Source organism: Pleurodeles waltl, chromosome 12, assembly GCF_031143425.1.
Source record: "Pleurodeles waltl isolate 20211129_DDA chromosome 12, aPleWal1.hap1.20221129, whole genome shotgun sequence".
NCBI classification, from domain to species: Eukaryota; Metazoa; Chordata; class Amphibia; order Caudata; family Salamandridae; genus Pleurodeles; species Pleurodeles waltl.
This window is the reverse complement of record NC_090451.1, coordinates 706,753,260-706,771,197: the sequence shown is the minus strand read 5'-3', so window position 1 is coordinate 706,771,197 and position 17,938 is coordinate 706,753,260. Positions and strand designations below refer to the sequence as shown.

The 17,938-nt window shown below is 46.8% G+C and overlaps 1 protein-coding gene across 9 annotated transcripts in view; it reads left to right on the top strand.

Moving 5' to 3' along the window:
- The window catches only part of LOC138266928 (calmodulin-binding transcription activator 2-like), an 863,356-nt gene that overhangs the window by 82,938 nt on the left and 762,480 nt on the right, over positions 1–17,938 (top strand). For all 9 annotated transcript variants that reach the window (XM_069215705.1, XM_069215704.1, XM_069215702.1 and 6 more), the window contains exon 2: positions 13,476–13,592. In XM_069215705.1, the coding sequence (XP_069071806.1) occupies positions 13,532–13,592 (61 nt within the window). In that variant the 5' untranslated portion in view covers positions 13,476–13,531. The remainder of the gene's footprint in view (positions 1–13,475; positions 13,593–17,938) is intronic.

The window sequence follows — 17,938 nt, the reverse complement described above, 5'->3', positions numbered from 1 at the left end:
TACTAGTCTCTGCACGTCGACGAGGACGTCACTCTAGCCCACGCGACGCCGTCTGACGTCATACAGGCAATAAGAGGTCCTCGACGACGTGCGGACGTCAGTTCCCTTTTTTCCGTGCATTCGAAACGGTTATCTTCGAGGGAGCAACTGTTACTTTTGTGGTTACAGTGTATTTTTGCTGCGTAGTCTTTCGCTGTGGTAATAATGTCGCAGAGAAAGTCTGGATTCAAGCCTTGTCGTGATTGTGGAGGCAAGATGTCGGTGACGGATCCTCATTCCGATTGCCTTTGGTGTTTGAGCTCCGACCACGACGTCTCGACTTGTGATTCATGCCAGCACATGAATCCAAAGGCCCTCAAGGAACGTGAGGCGAAGCTGTTTATGGCGAAATCGAAGGAGAAGCATCACAAGAAGTCTTCTTCTCCAAGACATCGGCGTCATCGAGACTCCCGGCGCCGTAGAGAATCTCGGCGTCATTCGAAGGAGACTCGTTCCAGGTCTTCGGATCGGCGCCGAAGGACATGGGAGATCAGTCCCACGGTTACGCCGCATCCTTCGACGCCGTTGCCCTCTCCGACGTCTCCAACTTCACCTGGACAGGCGTCGGTGATTGAGGTATTGGAGCCTCAGGTGTTTTCTCCGGCGTTGCAGACGTCGAGGCCGGCGTCGGGGTCGCCTCCGAGACAGGCACCCCAGTATCCGGCTTTTCCCACCCCTGGAGCCGATAGTTCCGCATTCTTGAATGCGATGTATGCCATCTTCCAACAGATGGCTCCAGGGGGTGCTCCGGCCGGGCCTTTGGCCTTTTCATTGGGTGATCCTGCGCCTCTACGGCCGGCACCCTTTATGCCCTTTCTCCCTTTTGGGAACGTGGGCTCGGCGCCAGTGTCGGCGCCGGTGGCCGCTCCGGTGGCTTCAGAGGGATTGGCCCCGAGGATTTCCATCCCGTCGACGTCGACGTCGGGATTTCGGCCTGTGACTCCGGTGGGTCCATCTGCTTCAACTGCTCTTTCGTCGGCGCCGAAGTTACCTGTGGCGCCGGACGCGGCGTCGGTGGCTTCTGAAGATCGGCGCCGATCTTCGACTTCGGCGGAGGCATTGTCGACTCCGCGTATTGAACAACGGCTTCATTCGAGGAGACGTGCTCTCCGTGTATTAGAGGAGCAGGAGTACCAACGAGCCCTGGAGGAAGGAGAGCTAGAGGACTCGGGTGATGGGCTGCGTGGTCTGGAGTCGGCCAGTGGGCTGGACACTTCCCCTGAGTGGGATCTTTCGTCCCCGGGAGAATACACTGAGGAGGCTGCTTCCTTTCATGCAGTGGTACGGAAGGCAGCTAGTTTTTTGGACCTGCCTTTGCCGGTGGTGGAGGCTAAACAAAACCTTCTAACAGAGGTGCTACATCCGGCCTCAGCTGCGGCGGAGCCTCTTTTGCCATTTAATGACGCTCTGCTGGATCCGGTGTTAGAGGTGTGGAAGAGGCCGGCATCTTCCCCAGCAGTTCACAGAGCCGTGACCAGGAGGTATCGGGCGGCTCCGACTGACCCTGGTTTTCTGTCTAGGCACCCTACGCCGGAGAGCTTGGTGGTGCAGGCCTCCTGTTCATCTAAGTCTGCGCCTGGTTCTTTCCCGACGGTGCCTGGGGACAGAGATTCAAAAAAACTAGAGGCGCAGTCCAAGAAGATTTTTTCGTCCTGCAGTCTGGCGTTGAAGGCCACCAACGCAACCTGTATCCTGGGGAGGTATATTCATGCTCTGATGGATGACATTTCCTCATCATTTACAGAGCTTCCCCAGGGTCTTTTGGATCTTGTTTCAAATGCCCAGGCTGCTGCGACCCAGATTATCCAGACGGGACTGGATACCACCGACTCGGTAGCCAGAGCAATGGGCACAACTGTGGTGGCAAGGAGACAGGCCTGGCTCCGTAACTCGGGCTTTTCTGCGGATGTACAGTCCACATTGTTGGATCTCCCGTTTGATGGGGACAAACTGTTTGGAGCCAAGGCTGATTCGGCCTTGGAACGTTTTAAGGAGAGCAGGGCCACGGCTAAGTCGTTAGGGCTCCAAGCTCCTTCTTCCACGGCCTCTTCCAGATTTTTCAGGAGGTTTCGTGGATTTGGGCGTGGCTCTTCCTCCTCTTCCTTTCGGGGAAGATATCAGCAACCTGCCTCTTCCCATCCCTATAGATCTTTTAGGGGGAGAGGTAGGGTCTGCACCAGAGGAGCCTCTCAGCAGCACTCTGCCTCTTCCTCATCCTCTGGCGGGGTGCAGCAGGGGAAGCAGCCTTAGGCTTCCACCATTCCCCACTCACTTCTCTCCTGTAGGGGGAAGATTACAGCATTTTCTCGCCAAATGGAAGACTGTTACAACGGACACTTGGGTTCTCAGTATTGTGGGAAAAGGCTACACCCTTCCCTTTCGGGAGTTCCCGCCCCTCATCCCGCCCCGTCCTTCTTATTGTTCAGAAGAACACCTCCTGTTGCTAGAACAGGAGGTACAAGCCCTCCTTTCAAAGGGCGCGGTGGAGTTGGTCCCAGAGCAGGAAAGGGGTCGAGGATGTTACTCAAGGTATTTCCTGATTCCCAAGAAGGATGGTCGTTTGAGACCAATCCTGGACCTGAGGATCTTGAATTGGTTCCTCAAGCAGGAAAAGTTCAAGATGCTGACCCTAGCACAGGTGCTTTTGGCGTTGAACAAGGAAGACTGGATGGTGTCTGTCGACTTGCAGGATGCTTACTTTCATATCCCGATACTCAAGTCACACAGGAAGTATCTCCGGTTTGTGGTGGGATCACAGCACTATCAGTTTGCGGTCCTTCCGTTTGGTCTTACTTCAGCACCTCGAGTCTTCACGAAGGTGATGTCGGTGGTTGCGGCAGAACTCAGAAGGAAGGGGATAGCAGTATTCCCTTACTTGGACGACTGGTTGATCAAAGCCAAGTCCCCGGAGCTTGTGTCGTATCATCTGCAGTCAACAACCCAGTTGTTGTTCGACCTGGGTTTTTCGGTGAACGAGCCCAAATCTCACCTAGAGCCCTCTCAGCGCCTCCTGTTCATAGGGGCAGTACTGGATACAACATTGGGTCGGGCCTTTCCTCCGCCTCAGCGGATTCAAGATATTCAGGATTTGGTTCCAATGTTTCGAAATGGAGCGGTAGTTCCAGTCCTCAAGGTCCTTCGTCTGCTCGGTCTGTTTGCCTCCTGCATTCTGTTGGTCACGCATGCTCGCTGGCACATGAGGGCTCTTCAGTGGTGCCTCCGAAGGCAGTGGTCTCAACACAAAGGGGATCTAGAGAGTACTGTCAAGATCTCCAGAGATGCTGCTGTAGATTTGAAGTGGTAGATTGCAAGCAACAATCTTTCACAAGGAAAGCCGTTCCAGCAGTCGCCACCAGTGGCCACAGTCATAACGGATGCTTCCACTCTAGGGTGGGGAGCTCATCTGGGGGATCTGGAGATCAAAGGCCTTTGGTCTCCAGAGGAACAGATGTTTCACATCAATCTGTTAGAGTTACGGGCTGTACGTCTGGCTCTCAAGGCCTTCCTCCCTTCCCTTCGTGGTCAGTCGGTACAGGTCCTAACGGACAATACTACCACGATGTGGTACATAAACAAGCAGGGAGGAGTGGGGTCGTACCTTCTCTGCAGAGAAGCTCTTCGACTATGGTCCTGGGCAAAGGACCATCAGATTTGCTTGATAGCAAACCATCTGGCCGGAGTCTTGAACGTGCGTGCGGACAGTCTCAGTCCCCAATTCTCGGCAGACCACGAGTGGCGTCTCCATCCAGATCAAGTCCGTTTAATCTTCCAGAGGTGGGGGTTTCCTCGGGTAGATCTGTTTGCCACTCGAGAGAACGCGCATTGTCCGTTATTCTGCAGCCTCCAGTATCCGATGCAGGGAGCGTTGGGGGACGTGTTTCAAATAACCTGGTGCGGCCAGTTGCTTTACGCGTTTCCTCCCATACCCTTGATTCCTCGAGTATTGAGGAAGATTCGCCAGGACCGGGCTCTAGTCATCCTAATAGCTCCGGATTGGCCAAGGAGGGTATGGTACTCCGACCTTCTCCAACTCTCAATGTGCCCTCCGCTCCGTCTCCCTTTCAGGGCAGACCTCCTCTCGCAGTCGCAGGGGCAGGTTCTACACCCCAACCTCCAGAGTCTGCACCTACATGCCTGGAGATTGAACGGGGCAACCTGAGTTCCTTCTCTCTCCCGCCTGAGGTAGTGGATGTTATATTAGCGGCCAGGCGACACTCCACTAAATCTATCTACGCTAATAGATGGTCTAAATTTGTTGCGTGGTGTGGAGAGAGGCAGATTGATCCTTTGCATGCTCATCTATCGGACGTTTTGTCTTTTGCTCTGTCTCTAGCGCAGAAAGGTTGTGCAGTGGCTACCATTAAGGGTTATTTATCGGCCTTGTCAGCCTTCATATGTCTTCCAGACCAACCATCTTTATTTAAATCCCCTATTGTTATCAGATTCTTGAAAGGTCTTCTAAATAAATATCCTCCAAAGCCATTCGTTATGCCGCAATGGGATTTGTCCTTGGTCCTGACTTTCCTTATGGGGTCCCCTTTTGAACCTATGCATTCTTGCCCCTTAAGGTATTTGGTTTTAAAAACAGTCTTCCTGATAGCTATAACATCAGCAAGGAGAGTGAGTGAGTTGCAGGCCTTATCAGTAAAGCCCCCTTATACAACTTTTTATGGGGATAAGGTGGTGTTGAGGACCAAGGCTGCTTTCCTCCCGAAGGTTGTTTCACCCTTCCATTTGGCTCAGGCAATTACTTTGTCCACGTTCTATCCTCCGCCTCATCCTTCCAAAGAGGAAGAAAGACTGCACCGTCTGGACCCAAAGAGGGCGTTGAGCTTCTTTATTGATAGAACAAAGGATTTCAGGCTGGAGGATCAGCTGTTTATTGGATACGTGGGCAAGAGGAGAGGAAAGGCAGTCCACAAGAGAACACTATCCAGGTGGGTTGTTCTTTGCATTAAAATCTGTTACTCTTTGGCAAAGAAGGATCCTCCTGAGGGCATTAGAGCTCATTCCACCAGAGCTAAGTCGGCCACTTCGGCCTTGGCCAGAGGTGTTCCTGTGGTCGACATCTGCAAGGCCGCAACTTGGTCGTCCCTTCACACTTTTGCAAAACATTACTGTTTGGATTCTGAGGTTAGAAGGGACGGCCATTTTGCACGGTCAGTGCTGCAGGATTTCTTGGTTTGACCGTTTAGGCACCCACCGCCGGGCGTGGTACTGCTTTGGGACTCTATTCATTAGGTGAGGAATCCACAGGTAGTTGTATCCATCAGAAGAACGAGTTACTTACCTTCGGTAACGACTTTTCTGCCGGATACATTAGCTACCTGTGGATTCCTCACGGTCCCACCCGCCTCCCCGTTGCCTTTCTGGTCTTACCAAGTAATCCTTGAGTACGCTCCTCTTGGTCTTTGAGGGTGCAATAGATGTTGTATATATTATATGTATATAGGTATACATCTTTGTGTATATACTTGATGTGTAGATATATATTTTAAAAAGAGAGAGTTATATATATATATATAAAAGATTTACAGTTATTCATGCAATGTTGTGTATTTTTACAATGTAATGGGATGTTGCCTTGCTCTTTCATTGCATTACCTGGTTGTTCTCATGCACGTAAAAAATGATTGGTACTGACGTCCGCACGTCGACGAGGACCTCTTATTGCCTGTATGACGTCAGACGGCGTCGCGTGGGCTAGAGTGACGTCCTCGTCGACGTGCAGAGACTAGTAAGAAGATTTCCGTCGAATGCTGGCGCCATGGGAGTATTCATTAGGTGAGGAATCCACAGGTAGCTAATGTATCCACCAGAAAAGTCGTTACCGAAGGTAAGTAACTCGTTCATCTGAAACATTGTTCTCCCTGCAGCACATGGCTCAGCAGTTCTGATCCAAGTATCACTAAACCTTGTTTTTTTGGGAGATTGCCCACTACTTACCATAGTTTGGCTTCATTGTCACTCATTATTTGCTTCTTGTTGGTCAGCTGGCATAATCCTCTTTGTTTGTTTGTGCCTCCCCTGGAGTATGACAGCATTACTTGTGTCCTTCCACTGCCCATTTCTTTAGGTGGTAATTTATCCTTTAGACACAAGCACCTTACCAAAGTGCAGTGTTTTCAGCATGCCACCTCTTATACTTTTTCTCCTCTGTGCCCCTCCCTTGTATTGTTGGCTCTCACTTGCCCTCCATTCATTTCCTTGTGTTTATCCCAGGTGCTCCCTCTCACCTTCCGTTGCCTCTTAGCTCTAGGCCCTCCCTCCCATCCTCCATTGTCTGAGTTGGCCCCTCCTTCACATAGTGTTGCCTACTGAGCGGCGCCCCCTCCATAATAAATTAAAACCAAGCACTTGCAATGCAGTGGGTCTCGCGTTTTTCTGAGCTAGAGGTATTAGCGGTGTAAATTTCTAACTGGACTTCTCTTGCCACATAAATTGAAAATGAAAAGTAAAACAGCATTAAGAGTGTTTGGCTCTTCAGTGCGGTGTCACAGGAGATGCACTGTTTAACCGGCTGTATTCACAGATCTTTCGCTGCCCGCCTCTTGGCGTAAAGCCTGACAAAGCGCTGATTCACCTGTGATTTAATCATCGCTGTTTGCCGACACACAGCAGCGCCGCTACTGCCAGTTCCCAGACAGCATTTGACAAGATAAAGACAACGGCCACCATGAGCGTGTGCGCAAGAGTTATTGGCTCCATGCGTGAATGTCTAGAAAGGATAGCGGCTGGGATGAAAGGCAAACCGAAACTGGAGGAGGGGCCATCGCACACTGTAACAGGAGGAAGCGTGACGTAGTGTGATGGCCAACAAACATTTTCACTTGGAAATCGCCTGGGTTAAGGAAACTCAGCACACAAAGGAGGGCCATTTCACAAAATGCACCAATAAAAATTAAGCATTTAAAATAAGCACAACAAAGAACAAATAGCAAGATTGGGCGTGGTTAAAAGCCCAGAGAGAGATTACAAAAGGCCAGAACACTTGCAAGCTCGACCCTAAAAAAACAGCTATGACCTACTCCGTCATGGTGCTTTTTTCCCTTAACTTTTATCTACTTGGGTTAGCAGCCCAAAGACTTAGTGGGAGTGTTTCATTTTTTGGGTGTTGCTGGCCTTGATGTCTTCACAAGACTCCCTGGGATTCATGATGTAAATCTGAGTTATGACATCAAAAGCAGACAGCAGCAGGCCTGTTGTTACAGAATATCTTCTTAAGCAGCCAACCCAGCTTTGCACAGCAGCTCTAAAACTGCCTGATGTCTATCAATTGTGGAAGTTGTTTGCTGGCAAAAGAGGGTACAAAATGAAATTTGGGCTTAAGCGCTGTAACTAAACTGCAGAGTTTTCAGACGGTCTCCTCTGTTTCCCACCTTCCATTGATGTGCTTGTAGTTGCTTAGCCCAGCTCCTTCTCAAATTCTCCGTTTGTCCATGTGCTTACTCCCATACCCCCCTTTCCACCCTCCCTTGTTTGTGCTGCCCCCAGGCCTACTTCTCCCACCCATCCTTCATTGTTTGTGCCCCCTTCTCTCTATGTTGCTGACTGATCCGTCCCTACTGAGTAATAAAAAAAAAGTGCTATAACATTGCCCTAACTGGCTGTGTCAGAGATTCTTTTCCCTACCCTTTATCTACTTGAATCCAATATCTCAGAATGTGAAGTTCTGTTTGCTCGGAAACAAGAACTGTTTACAAGTTTAGCACTTGACATGAACGACTTAGATATGTGGCTGAAGGCTTCAAAGACCAACCAACTCTTCAGAGGCTGAGGGTCACAAATGTGATGAAGTTTAAATTATTTTATCCTGCAGACAATTAAGACAAAGATTACTACAATTACGCTCAATGTAAACTTTGAGCTCGACGCTGCCACAGGAACTCTGTGGCTGGCAAACTAATTCACTACCCACTTGGGTTGAGTAAAGAGATAAAAATACCAGAGCCCTCATAAATCTTTTACACTAGTGCAACTTATGCTCAACCGACTTGTTTGTTTTCAAGGATTTATAATTTTCATAAATTGCGTGTGAATACAGGCTACCCAGAGCCAGCAACAAAATATTTTTATTGTCTACCCACTAACCTTCATTTGGTATTTCCACCCCCTCTGTTGTCCTGCTGCACCCTCCAAATGTCTTACCAAAAACTTACCCCCACCCCCCCACTGGTAGCTTTGTCAGTGTTGTTTAACTGTGTAGTCTAGCAGTGCGGCTACCATGCAGCATGGCTAAAAGAAAAAAACAAGCATTTGCAATGCAGCGGGTCTCGTGTTCGCTCGCGTTTGAGCTGTTAGCGTTGTAAACTCATAACCGAACTTTTCTTGCCACATAAACTAATAATGAAAAGGAAAACAGTTTCACATATGCAAGCCGATGGTCGCCATGAGACTGAAGGAGAAACAGAAAAGGGAACAGAAGTTTGCTTGCAGTGAAACTTATTGGCAAAAGTGCAGTTATCCATGCAACCAGCAAACGTGCAATTATCCATGTAACAGGGTCGATGACATGCAAAGCGCTCGACTTCGGCCAAGCGAGATCGCGCTGTGCAAAAAATAAAAAGATAAAGTAGTCCAGAGACCAGCTGAAAACCCGGAGCCTTGTATGTTTTCAGTAGTTTACCGCTGCGCTCGAGGAGTGCTAAACACCGGAAAAGGCATGACGTATGCATGCCTTTCACAAATGGAATCAATCGATCGATTTTTAAAAGGCAAGCCCACAAACTAGTGAAAGTGACAGGCGTGACATGGGCGTGGTTAGAAGCCCACAGAGAGATAACAACATGGTCCAGAGTGCTTGCCCCTAAAAATGGTATAACACAGCCAGTGCTGTCCACACCATAGTACTTTTTTCATAGCGCTATAATGCAGCATAGTGCTATTTTTTCATAACTTCAGCCATGCTGCTGTACAAAATATCTAAAAGACATTTATAAAGCCAGCTGTGGTGAACACTGAGTAGTTCACACATATTCACCTGGGGATTTGCCTCGAAGATTTCAGTTAAATTGATTGATTGCATGTTATTATCTTCCTTTGCACCGTTGGAGTGTGATCTTTAATTTGAGATCTCCATGTTTCATGTCATGTCTTTGATTTCTTAGTTGATATTGAGAGTTTCAGTTTGGTTTGTGTGGTTCAGTTTTTTTAAATTATTTCACATGAGTGAGAAATTCAGGAGCTGACTTCTTACCAAAGTTGTTTTCTCAGCATTTCATTGAAGACTCGTAATCTACTTTTCAGAGTGAACCTTCAGTAGTAAATAGATCAGTATTTTTTGACTAAGGCACGTCCATTAGAACGCATATCCCTGTTCTTGTGAACCAAGGGTAATCAAGTCTTGTTCATCTTTTTGTACTCTGGGCCATTTTCTGGATGCCTTAAGCACACTTTCTGGGTGTGGGTTTATGGAGTCACACCCTGCCTTAGTCACACCCTGGGGGTGCAGGGGGTAATAGAGTCTTGAGACTAAGTATGTGAGACCGAGTATTGTGTTGATGAACTTAGAGAGGCACAACATGCAACTGATTTGGGTACCTGCTAGAAGCTTTCCTTATTTCCACTTTTTGGGTCGAGCGCCCAAGCGCTCTGACTCGTTGTACTCTTTCTGTAGGCTTTTAACCAAGCCCACCGCACATCTATCACTATCACTCGTTCATCCACTTGCCTTTCAAAAATCCTTCTTTGTCATCATTGGTAAATGCTTTACGTTTGTCCCTCCTTAGGGAAGTTTTTTTTACTGGCTTTTCCATCCTCCCTGTTACATGGATAATTGCACTTTTGCAGATACGTTTGACTGCGAGCAAACCTCTTTTTCCTTTTGTGTCCCTCCTTTGCGCTCATGGTGGCTGTGGTGCTTTGAATCGGCTCGCTTATGTCAACTGTTTTACTTCTCATTTTTAACTTATGTGGCAAGAAAAGTCCAGTTAGAAATGTACAACACCAGCTCTAACTCGAGTAAACGCAAGACCCATTGCACAGCAAATGCTTGTTTATTTTGATCTAGCTCCGGCTGGATTCAGTGGTCAATATGAGACTCCCACTGATGTTCAACAGTCCTCTCTCGCTCCCTTTTCAACTTTACTATTAATTGGATTATATGCAGACAGTCTCCTTTCTCGTTGTTCATTCCTGCCACTTGTACGGTTTGATCAATGGCTTCATTCCTTGTTCTTATCTCTGGATTGTTGATATGATTATTGCTTTCTTGGGTGAAATTCCTAGTACTATTTTGCATCCCACTCAACTTGCTGGTTAGTACTTCAAGGATCTTTCAGCGTCCATGGCTTATTTGCCTGTGGTTATAGAACAGATGCTGGCTTTGACCATCATAAGTATGACTGGAGATGATGGTCCAGTATGGCTTCACCTTTTGGCCAGCTTATGAATAGCATTTATTTTTCTGGAGTTGACTGCTGAAAATGACAAAGTAGAAACCAGGGCGAAATTTTGAAAATATTTTAAAATTGATATCTGGGGCAGAAAAAAGGCTGCTTTATTGATTTTCCCCTACTCTTTAAGTGTTTCTGAAGTTTTCATCTTGGGTATACATCAGAAAATGTAATTCCTTTCTAGAAGGAAATATCAGTGTGCAATATTTTAGGACAGAAAAGTGTGTGAGGGATAAGGCTGGGTAAAGAAATGGCAAAAGTACAGATGCTGTTGAAAGGAGGAAAGTCCCTAGGCGACAACGGACTCCCAGCTGAGTATTTTTAACTGTGTGAAGCAGCTTATGGTGTCACAGCTTCATAAGATGTATATAGAGTTGTGCTCCCAAGGAGCACTACCCGTAAATCTTTGTCACGCACACATAGTTCTGATTCATAAACTGGCAAGCCCCCTGAGCTATGCTCCTCCTCCTGGCAGATTTCTCTTCCAGTATCGAGACTGAGGTCCTGGCAAAGGTTCTACCGAATCGCTTGTTGTCAGTAATACACAGTATTTTACCCTGACCAGTCGGGCTTTATGCCATATAGATCTACCAGACACAATCTCAGGTGCCTCTTCAGTTGCCTGGCCTGAGAAGGCCATCTACAGGAGTCAGCAACCATGTTGGCACAAGACGCGGCTAAGGCGTTTGGCTCGCTGGAGTGGCCCTACCTTATGGTGCTCCTGGAAAGAATAGCCTTTGGTCCCTCCTTTCGAGCCTGGGCTCGGCTGTTTATCTGATAAGAACTTTTAGCTGCAGGTTCCTTACATTGAACGTCCCAGAGGTCAGACTGGATCCGGAAACATTAACGCGTGAGCAGTACCCTGCTTGCAGTTGGGTGACTTTGTTTGGTTCCGTGCGGCGGCGTCGTTGCCAAAAGGGATGTCACAGGCACCTTTATAGGCGCCGCCCATGCACGCCAATGTCAATTCTTTTATTTCCGTGCCAGTTAGGGCTGATCCGGAGCAGAGTTACCATCTGTCTCTTTTTGACAGGCTTTTTCAACATTTAGTCCAATGTTTTTTGTGAAGTGTGTCAAAATGTCATCTAGGAAGGTAGGGTTTTTGTGGCACCTGTCACTGCGCCATGTCATTAACGGTTTGGGCACAAACTTGTCAGTTAAATTCTGAAGACTGAGGTGGAGTTGGAAAAAGTATTGTTGAACATAGTTGTAGTGGAAAGGCAATTGATGGATTTGCTAACAGGGATGAATACATTTTCTTTAATGTAGGGCAAACTCAACACAAAGGTATTGGAGCGCTTTACATAAGCTGCAGTTACCTTACAGGAGGTCACATTCATTTTTGTTACATTTTTATTTTTGAACGTATTTTATGCATGTGATACTAAGTGCTTTTTCCAGAATCACAGGATGTTTAGACGACGGACACAGAGACTCCAGTTTCAAAATCTCCAGTTCTGGCTGTAATGCCACACCCTGTCTTGGATACATTACCTTTCCTGTGTACTTAATAAGTTGGTCTGAAAGATTTGAAAAGAGACACAGAAATGATCTAACAAGCAGATGTACAAATGGAGATATTGTTTGACGTCAGTACTTAAAGTCCTGATCAAGTCTGGTGGCTGACCTTTAGAATCTGGTATGGGCAATGTAGGACACATAATTTTTGCCTCTGGTATTGAAGTCCCTCAGGGTAATGATCTTTTTAGGTAAAGTTGGTGCTGAGATGTGTTGAAGTGTTTCAGAGGATAAAGGTTTTGATGCAATATCCTGTTGATGTCACAGTCAGTGGAAGAATGGTATTGAGTTTGTTGTTGTAAATTGACATGTTTGCAGTCAGTAAAATTGTTTTCTGTTGTCATTCAGAAATGAACATTTGTTTTCGTACTGATGTCTATTAACAGATTCATACTGCTACTTATCTGGCATTCATAAGACCGAAATGAAGGACTCTTTTGATGGGTGGGGGCTTCTGGTGTGGGATCTTTCCTGGTTGCAGCGTGCCATCAATCAATGGGATCGCACAGAGATCTAGAAGATCAGTGGGTAATTTGAATTGTTAAAAAGATTTTGAAGAGTCCCTCTTGAAACTGCCCCTGGAGAGTGATGCAAAGCCTTTACGACTTGTTGGATGCCATCACGTATATTAAGTCCAGAGTAGTTTTTGGTGAGCTTTTAGACCATAACCTTGTACGTGGTAGCAGTATGTAAGTTGCATCCTTTACCTTATTCATTCTTTTACCTTTTGATGACCAATCTTAATACATGGCAGCCGCCAATTACTCTAGTTGTACACTAATGTAGTAGATGCAGGCATGCTCATCACATGATTCATCCCTGAGAAACCCCCCCCCCCTACAATTGATTATAGATGCACACATCAGTTTCAGAATTTTCAGCATCTCTGGCAAGGCCTTACACAACCCTGAACCTATCTGTTTACCTGGGAATATCTGCAAATAAACACCAGTTTGACATCGCTGTAAAGATGGACACATTTTCTCTGAGCAAGTTTCCATAACATGGAAATTCCCAAAGAAACAAACTGATAGAAGGGAAGCACGATCTCTGAACTGACAGCCCTGATGCAGGTGATAATCTAACCTGTGGAAAAAAGCTTGGGCTGTTTACTAGTTGTGATTCTGCAGGGATTCTGATTGGAGGGAGAAAAACTTGGTAGCTGGACTGGGAGCCCTTACCCTTCATTGTGATTGTGTTTTGAGTTCTAAATGTATTCAGCTGGGTGTATGTATATTTATGAATTGTGCCACTGTTTCATTAATATAGAAACCTATCCAGAAAGAACCAGTCTCACAACATGTGGACTGTCTTAACAGTGACAGTTTCTGTTGAACACATGCATATGCCCTTTGGTGTAAAACACTCAGTTAAGTCTTTCCCAGTGAGTGAAACTCACTCCCACCACCACATTCCTTTCTGCTCACACGGGTAGATCACTTCTGATTGCCCTCTGCCATCTCCAACAGCCTTCTTTCTCAGATGGTGAAGACCTTCTGCTAATGGATTCTTCGTTCTCTCCAGTTACAGGGAAGAGCCTTTCAAAGAGACGGCTTGTCTGAAACATCCTAGAAAGCTTGATGGTACATGAGAGAAAAAGAACCCTTAAGATGAATAACAAGGACACTTCAGAGGTTTCTGGTAAGTTTGTATGCAGAGTGAAAGAAATGTCCACAGTAAAATCAGAACAGCAGTTGCCAAGTTTAGTGTACTTTTGTTGTATCTGAACTTGAGTGGTAATCCTGTTTTACTTCACAAGAACCCCTGACCCCAGCATGGCAGTTGTACAGCAGTGCACAGCTCTAGGGTTGACCGAAGCACCTGTATCTTGACTAATATTTGATGAATTGGAAGGCTCCTTAGTTGTTACCAAGTGCAAATTATTTTCTGGAGAGCAAAACCTGTTTTAATGCTGCAGTCGAGACAGTTTTACACTCCTTTTAGCGGCTGTAGTGCCCCGCATATGTTCAGACTCCAGTCAAGATAATGTTACAAATGGTGCACATTCTGTGACTCCTGAAGGGACAGGGCAGTGATTATTTGCGATTTGAGTCTGATCTCTCCAGGCACTATTCTGGCACATTAAAAAGCTTTCTTCCTCCTTACCTGTTTGTTCCCATTCCTTCTATCTGAAGCCGGCCTTTGTAGTCTGAGCCACCTCACTCTCTTTGGTGAGGTTCTCTTTTCTCCGCCTCCTGAAATGGACTATAGTCAATGCTCCCTTCCTTGGAGGGTTTGTTTAGCATTCCTCCTTCCCACCATCTTGTGTTCTTAAATGTCTGAGTGTTAGTCTAGTTGCCCAGTTAGAGAGCCAAACTTTGCAAATTGTGCTTGGTTTGAAAGTAAGAAAGATCCAGCTCGGACAGGAGTCTAAGAACCATGCAGCTAGTCCAGCCCTGTTGTTGCTGGAAGAGACTTTGGGGGTCATTATGACCCCGACAGTCGGTGGTAATGTGGCGGTAGTACCGCCAACAGGCTGGCAGTACATACTGCCACATTATGACATTGGTGGGTTGGCTGGAGCCAACCCACCAATATACCACACCGACCGCCGTGGTAGCAGCCTCAGGGTCGGAGATAACAATCTCCAGCCCGTCGGTCACTAATGTTCCGCCAGCGGCATTTTGACCCTGCCTACCGCCATGGTTTTCGTGACGTTCGTAAAGCAACGAAAACCATGGCGGTAGGCATGTCACTGGTAGGAGGCTCCCCACCCCCCACACTTCCCAGTCACCTCCCACCCCCCTCCATCCATGCTCCTCCCCCTTCCAATCCTCTACCCCCCATACACGCACACTCGCACCACGCATACACACACTCTCACACAGGCATATAAGCATTCATCCATTTGTTCTCGCACACATCCGAACCACATTCACACTGACAAACAGACAGTCAGGCACATCCTTCAAAGCAGCACCAAAAACAAGGTTTCATTGAAAACCCCTCACAGGTTCATCATCCTCTTCTCCTCACTAAAACTCTTCATACCCCTTACCAGGTAACCCCTAAACAGTTCCCATAATGACTCCAGCCTACATGAAGGTACGTGCAATCTTGTAAACTCACGGGCATTCTAGCACCACTGAAAGCCTCCAGGTGCACAAAAATGAGACCTGTTTCCCTTTCTCTATTGTTAAAAAAACACCCTATCCAAAACTCAAACTATTGTCCTCAACATCTGCAAACTTTTTCCAAAGGCATCTTCCAAAACTTCCCAGTAGCTTATTTTATTTTATGCCTTTTGAAAAACAAAATACTTCTGATATTGTGAGCAATTTTAACCTTGTGTTCTTTTGATAAAAATATGGATCTGTGGTGCTGAAACTGAATGCCCCCATAACTGCTACATTCCCTACTTGTGCTGGAGTCTTAGTGATTGGATACCATCAGCATTGAAGTGTCTGTGGCCTGCTGAACTTTTTGTGCAGTCTCTCACCAACTGATCCTCTTCAAACTGGGCATAAAAGGTGAACAAGGTATTGGACTTGTGTGCTTTATTACTGATTATCTATATATAATTGAAGGGAACATACTCTAGGAAAACTAGGACCAGAGGTTTAAAAAGTAGCTGGTAATGGACCCTTTGAACTGTATATTTCACACTTTGAACTCCCCCATTTCCAGGCTAGGTTTGGATTTTGTTTTCAGCAATTGGTTCTACGTGTCGATAGGTTATTCAGTGGCAGTCTTGCACCACCTACGGAAGTGACAGCATGCAGCTGCATGTAGGCTCCACCCCTCCCAAATGCTGGTGATACTTCCTTTCTTCCTGCACCCATTGGCCCAGATTTTGAGTTGTGCTATCTTTTTGTCAGTGTGTAAACTACTCCAGAACATGTTTTCAGACAACGTGCTGATGGAAAATACCTCCAGCAAACACCACAGGCTTCAAACTGTGCTGCAGTTGTAGGATGCAGATGCTGATATGAACCTGCACAATACCTACCTGTGGTGTCCGGAGTCCAAACTTAACTCAAAGTCCTGCAACAATGCACCCTGATGAACATGAATGGCATCAGTGTGTACAAGGCAAAGTTGTATGTTGTAGAGCACATGAAGCCAGATGGGTCATACTGAAGGTCCTGGGACCACTTGTGCCAAGCTCCAAGTAGCCATCTTTGTATAAATGAAACACCCAGTCTAAACTTAAGTCAACATAAGCATAAGAAGTCCAAACAATATTTTCCTCCCTTCCTTCCAGCCAGTTCCGACACCTCCTTCTGATCTGGAGCCAACCTTGGCCTTAACTGTGGCAGTGACTCATGAAATAACCAGAGGCCTCTGACAAGAGCACATTTGTTTCAACGCCAGTACTGCTAAATATTAGAGACTTTCGTTGGATTAGATTCAGGTGCTGTCTAGGGCCTCAAAAATGTTACTCATGAAGATGACGCCCGCGAAAGAAGAGAGTGGCCCTTTTGTGCTAGTCATTCTTCAAGCTGTTGAAGTGGATTCAGTTGCCGCCAGTAGACACCACAGTATATCTGTTGATATCTTGTAGCCTAAGCTTGCAGCTTCAGAGCCATTGCTGCCCATTAATGAGGCTCCAACAAAAGCATTGACAGCGACCTGATTTAAATTTTGCTCAGCTCTGCCCGATAGTTTCCCTATATCTAGGCATCATGGACCTGCCCCTGGAGACCTTGCCTTTCCGACCCATCACTAGAATTCTGAGAAGTTCATGGTTTAGGCTTCCACCAACCAGGTCAACACTAATGCACTTCCCACTGTCCCTCTGGATGAAGAATCAGAACACATTGTGTTTAGGAACAGGATGTTCAATTGCATGTGTGGCTGTAGATACATGCTCTCTAACTCATGCTATCTAGTGTTGGGTCCTGAGTGGTGCACGTTGTTTTTCTTCGAAGAAGTGTTCAGAGTCAATGGATCGAGTGACTCCTCCTCTTGGTGATATTGCGCATGAACATCAACTTCTTTGTTAGATTGTTCTTCTCCGCCATTGAGTTTGGACTTGTGTGTCTCCGCTCTGTCTTCGACGCATGACAGTTCAAATTCTTTCTTTTATCTTACCCTCTTTCGATGGGAGTTTTTCCACCTTAGTGCTTGCCTTGATTTGTCGGTTCGGGCACCGACTGCATGCCCTTCAAGTCGTCCCACCCAACTTGGGCCTATCTTTCACACAGCACCGGCGGACATGCCAACCTGATGGAACAGACTTCATCCCTCTTCTGGCCTCGGTGGCAGGCAAAGATTCAACACACCGTCCAACATCTGGTGTGTAATATCTGCCTGTACCCCCATCATCAAGATGCCACTTGTTACGCCTGCAGATCTTTCCGATTGAAGAAGACACTTCAGGACTGAACAGCACATCAGTTGGAAATGGCCTACAAAACTCTGGCCAACACCCTGTATATCTTTGAGGAGGAGCACGCTTCATAAGAGCCCATGCAAGAAGAAGAGGCCTTCTCCATTCAGCACTCTTCTGACGTTCAAGCGGACATCGAAAGCCGGTGCAACTTGCGAGTATTGTGGCCCCTCCTGCCCAGCATAAGACTGTTAAAAACCCCAGTCTGACTATGAAAGAGAAGGAGAAATTCAAGAGAATCTTCCTCCACAAAATGAGTGGGATGAATATCTCTTTCACACACCACCACCTCCATCTCCACATCCATCAGATTCTCCACCAGAGGTCATGGGGGGGAGGGTTCGCAACCTGATGGATAGAGCAACACTCTGGCGGATACACTCAGCAGGACAATAGACTGTTATCATGAGTGGAAGCTGAATCAGACACTACTAAAAAGGATGTTCTTACACTGGAGCACACGGGCATTGGAACTTTTTGAGAAAGCCAAGAACACCAAATGCCATTTCTTTGCCAGTCAGTACCCACTCCCAGGGTCATGGGGGAATGCCCTTTTGATAAGATTGTCAGGGATTTATGCTTTTCCCCTCTTCCCTCTCATACCGAAAGTCCTCAGGAAAGTGAGGAGGTAGCATTGTCCCCTGATCCTGTTGCT